General features: G+C 34.6%; 1 protein-coding gene across 3 annotated transcripts in view; it reads left to right on the top strand.

The window, feature by feature from the left end:
- The first annotated feature begins 674 nt into the window (after positions 1-674).
- The window catches only part of LOC114325202 (mitogen-activated protein kinase kinase kinase 15), a 166,081-nt gene continuing 157,803 nt past the window's right edge, over positions 675-8,952 (top strand). For all 3 annotated transcript variants that reach the window (XM_050656826.1, XM_050656825.1, XM_050656824.1), the window contains exons 1-2: positions 675-986; positions 1,075-1,283. In XM_050656826.1, coding sequence (XP_050512783.1) covers positions 944-986; positions 1,075-1,283 — 252 coding nt within the window. In that variant the 5' untranslated portion in view covers positions 675-943. The remainder of the gene's footprint in view (positions 987-1,074; positions 1,284-8,952) is intronic.

Genomic DNA, 8,952 nt, shown 5'->3' with positions numbered 1-8,952 from the left:
ACGTCAAAACGTCAAAATTTTTTCCAAACACGTTGTGTCTAGGTATACGCTAACGTGTACGCAAATAGAAAAGTTAGGTAGAATTAAACGACATAACAAATATTTTTCTATCAAAGAAACACTAAGGGCCGGTACTTTATGTCCCGGTTAAACCTCGGTTAGCTAACCGGGGTTTAATCGGGACAGAAAAGTACCTGATAGGGCCTCTTGCGTTGTAATAAAAGCAATTGTAATTATTATTATAATTATTTATGAACATAATAATAAGTATAATTGCGTGTATGTCTATTTTATGCATATATTTCTGTCCCGATTAAACCCCGGTTAACGAACCGGCTGTTAACGGAGACATAAAGTACCGGCCCTAAAAATATAAAAATAGCGTGTATCAAAATATACAGTCACTGCCCACGCTAAATAGTCACTAGCTTGATGAAGTTTAACTTTTTTATTTGCGTACATTTTAGCGTGTACCTAGGCACAACGTGTTTGGAAAACTTTTTTTGACGTTTTGACGTCACGACTATCACTGTCCATTGGTGGCATAGAACAAGTATAGGGCTTTTCATTCACAGTCATTTGTTTCGAGCTTCTGACACGGATTATACAACATATGACAGAAGCTCGAAACAAATGACAATCGAAATGACATTTACATTTTGACAAATGTCATTCGATATGTCAACAAGAATTATTTTGTCCTATCGAATTATGCAAGTTTATTATTATTTATAACTTCAATTGAAACTTAATAAAATGAAATTAAATTTGATAAAGAAGATCCATTTATACAATTTGTATTCAGGAGGGAGTTATTGAAAGGAGCTAAGTGGACGACAACAGGTCTTATCTTGGATTATCTTCTGCATATGGCAAATCAGATATCACTGTTTACATTCAAATACTGATAGTCTGCACTTTATTTCTGCAATATAAAACAAACATGCCTATTCCACCAATAACAACGGTCTTGGAAACTGAAACAGGTATGGAAATATGATTCATTAAAATAACAAAATGTTATGTCATGCAATCTTGCTGTGTATAATATTGTTAAAATAAACATTTTTGTAGAATGTCGCAGCATAACAGACAGTGTTGGATCACATTCTGATATATCTGGGACTACAGTGCACACTGGAAGCACAATGACCAAGAGTCAGATGGATGTTGTTTGTGTTATAGATATTAACCAAAATGAAAATATCTTACAAAGAAAAAAGGCATTGGAGGAAATTAAACAGGCTTGTCTTCAAGTTGGTGCTAATTTCAATCATCTTCAGGTAATATATTTTTTATTTTTTGGTACATCAGGCCCGTAAAGACCTAGGGGATATTTATAAATTATAATCATAAGTGTTATTATATATTCTTTAATTAGAAATAATACATTTAGTTAGAACAGGTGCTGGTTTATATGATAATTTGAAAATGGGTTAAATCAAAATTAATCAATTAAAATGTGTGTGATGTATATAATGTACGGTACCTTTATGTGCTGTCTTCTTCTTCTTCTTAGTCGACTAAGGCTGGGGGCGGTTTGGCACTGGTTTTGTTTTAAAACTAGATAAAACTGTGATTTCGCACTGAACTCTATGTCATGTCATAAAGAATGTCTATACGATTCTGAGGGATGCGTGTATATGCATCGCAAGCCAAGCTATTTCTTAAGTGGCTATTAGCTTGGGGGTAGTGCAGGACCGTATTAGTACGTAGCATACACACACATGATTAAACAAAAAAAAATGAATAATAATAAAACTTAGAATATTAATTACTAAATATATATATAAAAGAAAAATATGTGGAGGGACGGAACATTCCCACCCACCAAAATGCATATTTGCATTTTAATCAATATATGGTAGAGGGCATAGCTTCACTAAAGGTCGCCTAAGTTCACCTTTCGCGGTTTGTACAATAGCGACGCGAGCAACACTATCTTTGCCGAAAATTAAAGTTTTAATTTGACCAATTTGCCATTGTAAGGGAGGCTTGGTCTCATTACGAATTAATACGAGTGTACCTAGATTAGGATTACCCTCATTTTTATGCCACTTTGTGCGTTGATGAAGAGTATGTAAATATTCTCTACTCCATCTTCGCCAAAAGTCTGCATGTAATCGTTGCAGTAATTGCCAACGATTTAATCGATTTAAATTAACATCACTGTAATCGTGATCGGGAATGATCTTTAAAGTTTCCAATGTCAGGAAATGCCCAGGTGTTAATACTGAAAAATCATTTGGATCATTACTGACAGGACATAAAGGACGACTATTTAAGACAGCCTCTATTTGAATAAGTAATGTATTAAATTCTTCATACGTTAAAACTTGCTCGCCTATGACCCTATACAAATGACTTTTTACGCTTTTTATACCTGCTTCAAACAATCCACCAAAATGGGAAGCTGCAGGGGGGTTTAAATGCCATGTAATGACGTTGTCTTTATCAAACCGTGACTTAATGTCCTCTAGATATGATTTTGCGCCTACAAAATTTGTTCCACAATCGGAATATACAACAGAGCAACGTCCTCGACGTGCTATAAAACGTCTGAATGCGGCTAAAAATGCCTCTGTACTAAGCTCAGATACCAATTCCAAGTGCAAGGCCTTAGTGGCAAAGCATACAAAGAGACAAAGATAGGCTTTGGTGCGTTTAGCATTTTTGAGTTTATTGGCCCGTATCAGAAAAGGGCCGCCAAAATCGACGCCAACGCAGGAAAATGGTTTCACTTTGGATATCCGTAGGTCGGGAAGAGCCCCCATGGGTGGCTGATAATTCGAAGGTTTTAGTCTCCAACAGGAAATACATTTTGAAAGGACACTACGAATAACACGTTTGGACGAAATTATCCAAAAGTTTTGTGACAAGGCGAAGTGCGTACCTTGAATGCCTGCATGAAGATGTACAACATGAATTTCTGAGATGAGGAGTTTGACAAAGTTACCTTTGGAAGGCAAAAGAAGAGGAAAGCGCTTGTCATATGCTAATTCTGATTGGCTAAGTCTTCCACCCACTCTTAGAAGATCATGTGAGTCAAAGAAAGGATTCAATTTTTTCAAATATTTGAATTTGACAGCATTACCTTTAACCTGTTCTATTTCCTCCTTTAGATATCTCTGTTGCACTAATCTAATTAATTTATTAGTGGCATTACTTTGCTCTTGAATAGTAAGCATTCCAACGGTTCGTTGATTGGCTGATTTTAGATTACCAATGAATCAGAGAACATACGAGAAGACGCGTTTTAATTTTGAAAAGGAAGAAAATCGATTACACAGATTATCGATGAATTCATCTGTTGGAAAAGATAAAAGACAACTTTTCGGTTTTAATTCCACATCATGTTCGATAGAATCGGGCAAAGAGCATGACCAATTATCTTCAGTAGTGCGAAGGAACTCCGGACCCACCCACCAAGCAGGAGTATTTAAGAAATCCTCAGGGAAAAGTCCACGGGATCCGTGATCAGCACTATTTAATGACGAAGGAATATATCGCCAGTGTTTCGCAGCAACCCTATCCTGAATATAAGAAATTCTGTTACTTACGAAAGTTTTCCATTTATACGGTTGTGAATTAATCCAATGAAGGACGACAGTCGAATCTGACCATGCATAAATTCTACTAAATGAGATAGTAAGAGTTTGCAGTAAATAAGACATTAATTTACTAAGAATCACGGCTGCATTGAGCTCGAGACGAGGAATAGTTTGAACTCTGGTAGGAGACACCTTTGTTCGAGCTAGGAGAAAATAGGTTTTGATGGCTCCTGTGTCATAACAAACACGAAGGTATGTAACCGCAGAAGATCCACGTAAAGAAGCGTCGCAGAACCCATGAAGCTCACAGAAAACAATTCCATTTAACGGAATATAGCGAGGTATAGAAAACTTTGAGAGTAAAGGCAATTGAATTTTAAATTGCTCCCACTTTGAAGTAATTTCCAAAGGTGGAGTTGCGTCCCAATCTAAATTAAGTAACCAAAGACGCTGAATAATAGTTTTCACTATCAAAGTGACAGGATTCAGAATCCCATAAGGATCGAATATGCGAGCTATTTGGCTTAAGAGGTTTCGTTTTGTACAGGAAGTTTGGAGAGGTAGAATTTTGTAAAAGAAATTATCAGTTGTTGGATTCCATCCAAGCCCTAATACCTTCAACGATAATTGATCTAAGTCGAATGAAAAAGACTTCTGCAGAATACTATCCAAAGGAATATCACCAAGAGAGAATAATTGAGGAGCATTACTTGCCCATTTGTGTAGCTCAAATCCACCACGATTTAATAAAGATATCAATTCTTTTATAGCGACAACACTATCTTGTAAAGAATCTCTTCCTGTCACCACATCATCTACGTAAGTATCATTCAGAAGTATAGACGAGGCTACAGGTAAGTCTGATTCATCGAGTACTAGTTGCTGTAGAGTACGAATTGCAAGATATGGTGAGCTAGACACACCGAAAGTAACGCGAGTGAGTTCGTATTCAGCAATAGATTCCTGTTCTGAAAAACGCCAAAGTATTCGTTGAAACCTTTGTTGATCGGGAGCAATAAGAATCTGAGTAAACATGGATTTAATATCCGCAGTGAATACGTATTTATGAAACCTGAATTTAAGTAACAACTTTACGAGATCGTTTTGTAATTTTGGACCCGGAAATAAAGCGTCATTTAAGGACGGAAATGTGGGAGCATGTGCGGAAGCATCAAATACTACGCGCAGGGGCGTAGTACTGGACTCCTTGTAAATGCAATGATGCGGTAGATAATAAGCATTATTTATTGCCGCACTTGGCTGAATAGGATTTAGAAACTTATTGTCTATGAATCCTCTAATAAAGTTTGAGTACTGAATCTTAAGTGATTCATTCTTGGCAAATCTGCGCTCTAAAGAGCTAAATCTTTGTAAGGCTAAACGTTTTGTGTCGCCGAAAGAAGGTATATCATTTTTAAAAGGGAGACTTACAATAAATCTGCCCTCTGAATTTCTAGAAGTGGATTCAGAATATAATTTCTCGCAGAACGTGTCGTCCGGAGAACAAGATTTAATTTCTGGCACTTCCTCGACTGCCCAGAATTGTTTTAACGTTGCGTCCAACTGATCTGTGTCATCAGTTGAGAATGCAGTAAGAAACGAATGGATGTTTGTAATGTTTGTGGGTGGAATATTTCCCATCAAAACATACCCGAAACTAGTTTCAAGGGCTGATATCTGATCATTTCGAGTTTTAATGATTCCCCCTGTTAAGATATACGGAAAAATGTTGGCTCCCAATAGGACGTCCACTCTGCCGGGAATATGTGCCATTTTATCAGCTAACCTCAAATGTTGCAGATGTGACAAGTTGTCCAAGGAAATGGGAGCAGTTGGCATGTTTTGGCAAATCTGAGGGAGAATTATTGCATCTAGCTCGCAATGAAAGCTTATGTCATAAGACGAAGAAATGTTTAGTTTTATGCCTGATTTGGCTGGAGTACACATCCTGTCAAGACCTTGTATCGATAAAGCCGCATTAAATTTAGGGAGACTTAATTTGTCTGCACACTCTTTACTAATGAAGTTAGCTTGAGACGCACTGTCTAACAAGGCTCTAACTTCCAGGGCTTTACCAAAACGATCAAGAACATGGATTGTAGCTGTAGCTAGCAAGACATTATTTGTCAAAGTATTTGATAAGGCGGAAACAGAAGGCACATGGTCGTTAGATGAACTTGCAACCTCGTTATGAGTTAAAGAAGAATGATCATTGGGATTCTCAAAATGTAGAGAGCTATGATGCATTTTGCTGCATCGGGCACACCTTCTGGACGAAAGGCATTTGACTGTGGCATGAGTATTAGACAAGCAATTTACACAAAATTTATTCTGTTTAACTAATTCGAAGCGTTTTTGAGGTGTTTCAGCAAGAAATTTATTACATTTAAATATAGGATGGTCGGAATTACAAAAGAGACATTTATTATTGACAGAACTGGTCAGAAATGTAGAAGTTTGACGAGACGAATGTTTTACCTTATTAGAATTATCTGAACTGGAAGATTTATTTTTGCTTACTTGTCTTTTATATGACTCCAATGAAGTGCAACGCTGCAATGCGAACTTATAAACTTCCTCATACGTAGGTATATTTTTTGAAGCAAAGTATATTTCGAAAGCCCTAACTGTCTCTTCGTCCAATTTATCCATGAGTAAATTCATTAGAATGAAGTCCCATTGAGCGGGAGAAAAAAGTAATTTTTCTAGAGAAGCTAAGTTTTCATTGAAAATATCTAGCAATTTTCTAAGTGAAACAGGATCATCAGTTTTAACCGCACTGGCATTCTGAATATTTTTCCATAATGCTCTAGATAAGTCTCTTTTACCTTCATAGCGATCAATTAGGGTATTGTATGCAATCATATAGTTAGAATCTTGCAACTTGATATTTTTAATTAAATTGTAAGGTGCTCCCCTAAGTGATTGCAGAAGATAACTAAACTTTTCTATATTAGAAAGATCTGAATTATTATGTACAAGAGCATTATATAAATCAATATAGGTAGGAAAATCGGTAATCTCTCCATTATATATACTCAAATTCAGTCTGGGGAGACTTACATTAGGTTTAGATCTAATCGGTGAATCAGATGATACATTCTGAGGTCCACTAGAAGCAATGTTTAATGCTGAATGATGTTTAAAATAAAGTGAAGCTATTTTATTAATAGAATTAGCGAATTCGAACCTAATTAATTCTTCCCCATCTAAATCAGCATTTTCCTCAACAGCGATTAAATTAATTAACTCAGTATGTTTATCATTAAAACTAGTATTAATATTTTCGTAATCTTTTGCAGCAAATAGAAATCCTGGAATTAGAGACTCATCTATTAAAAGTTCATCTGCAAGCTTTTCAATTTGTTTAATTTTACAGATTTCAATATTACGAAGGGCACGTAGTCTTGTGACTCGATTTTGTGTTCTAGCTGCCATGATAAAATCTTTTTATTAAAATTATTTGTTAACTAAACCTTTAAAGATACGCTCTCAATAAGTTTAATCGTTAATAGTATGTACTTTTAAAGTGAAAACTCAATAAGTATCAATAATGTTTAATATTTATTATATTTGAGAATGTATAGCGGGAAATTAACACAGAATTATTAGACAAACAACAATATATTTATTTATATTTCCTTGTAACTAGAAAATCTACGCATAAAATATTTTTAAAATAAAGTATTCAATAAATATTGCGCTTTTAATTTCTTACGTTATTTAAAATATAAACAAATAATAATAATGTACCAAAATATGAATTAATAATAAAATATATTTTTCTTTATTCAACATTCAAAACTATAAAAACGCCACCCCTGTATATACATTTGCCTTAAAAGAATGCGTATATTTATGTTTGTATCTGAAAAAATCTGAAATGACCTCCCAAACATATGAATTTTAAAAACCTGCAGCCCTTAATGACATGAAACTAAACAGATGTTATGAATAGCCCCGTCGGCGTCGATGCGATGCGACTTCGGCTGAAAGTAGGCGAAAGCTTTTGTGAAGAATAATGCACTCAATAATTTGAAATTTTATAATTTTATTATTTTAACTGAATTAATTACTTTAATAGTTTAATTAATTTCTCTATTCGTTCTCGAAGGACCATTAATGTTATTATATATTCTTTAATTAGAAATAATACATTTAGTTAGAACAGGTGCTGGTTTATATGATAATTTAAAAATGGGTTAAATCAAAATTAATCAATTAAAATGTGTGTGATGTATATAATGTACGGTACCTTTATGTGCTGTCTTCTTCTTCTTCTTAGTCGACTAAGGCTGGGGGCGGTTTGGCACTGGTTTTGTTTTAAAACTAGATAAAACTGTGATTTCGCACTGAACTCTATGTCATGTCATAAAGAATGTCTATACGATTCTGAGGGATGCGTGTATATGCATCGCAAGCCAAGCTATTTCTTAAGTGGCTATTAGCTTGGGGGTAGTGCAGGACCGTATTAGTACGTAGCATACACACACATGATTAAACAAAAAAAAATGAATAATAATAAAACTTAGAATATTAATTACTAAATATATATATAAAAGAAAAATATGTGGAGGGACGGAACAATAAGATTAACTACAATTTCAAACTTAAGTAAGCACAGTCGAATCCGCTTATTAGAATAGACTCCGTGCCAAGCAAAAGTATTCCTATAACCTGGATATTCTAATAACTGGCCACTAGAAAACGTTTTGGGGACTCAAATTTCTAATCTTTCAACCAGGATATTCCTATAACCCGTATTCTAATTAGCCAGTTCGACTCTATATACAAAATTCTTAACTACTATTCTTAAATTCTTAACTATATAAGGACCTGATTAACAATATTTCTCCATTTACTTTTATTTTGTGTTTTTCTTTTTTAGTCCCTTACCTTCATGTGTTTAAGGTCTTCCTCCACTTTATTAATCCACCTCGTTCTGGGTCTACATTTTCTTTTGGAACCAATTAGTTTTCTGGTCATAATTAATTTAGACATTCTGTTCACTGCCATTATTTCTACATGTCCCAACCATCAATCTGATTCTTTGTAACAACTACAGACCTCAAACTAAAGTCCTTCTTTTTTCCTCTATTGCTCGTTTTGTCTTCATTTAGCTCCAATCTGCATTTCTGTGTTTCTTTAATAATTTCCTTCACAACTTTTCTTAATTCTTTTGTAGTTCTTGCTGGGAGAGTTAGATTCAAATTCAAATTCAAAATATCTTTTATTAAAAAAATTATAAACAACACACTTATATAGCAAATTGCCACAATTGAATAATAAGTGTGTAATATATGGGGTATTCCACGAATATACGACTGTTTTGGATTATCGCAACAACGAATATTTTAGTGTGCAACATAAGAAGTACGAAAGTATTTTGCTCTAACAATTA

Source organism: Diabrotica virgifera, chromosome 7 (genome assembly GCF_917563875.1).
Source record: "Diabrotica virgifera virgifera chromosome 7, PGI_DIABVI_V3a".
NCBI classification, from domain to species: domain Eukaryota; kingdom Metazoa; phylum Arthropoda; class Insecta; order Coleoptera; family Chrysomelidae; genus Diabrotica; species Diabrotica virgifera.
Note: the sequence above shows the minus strand (reverse complement) of the source record. Positions and strands in the feature narration are given on the sequence as shown.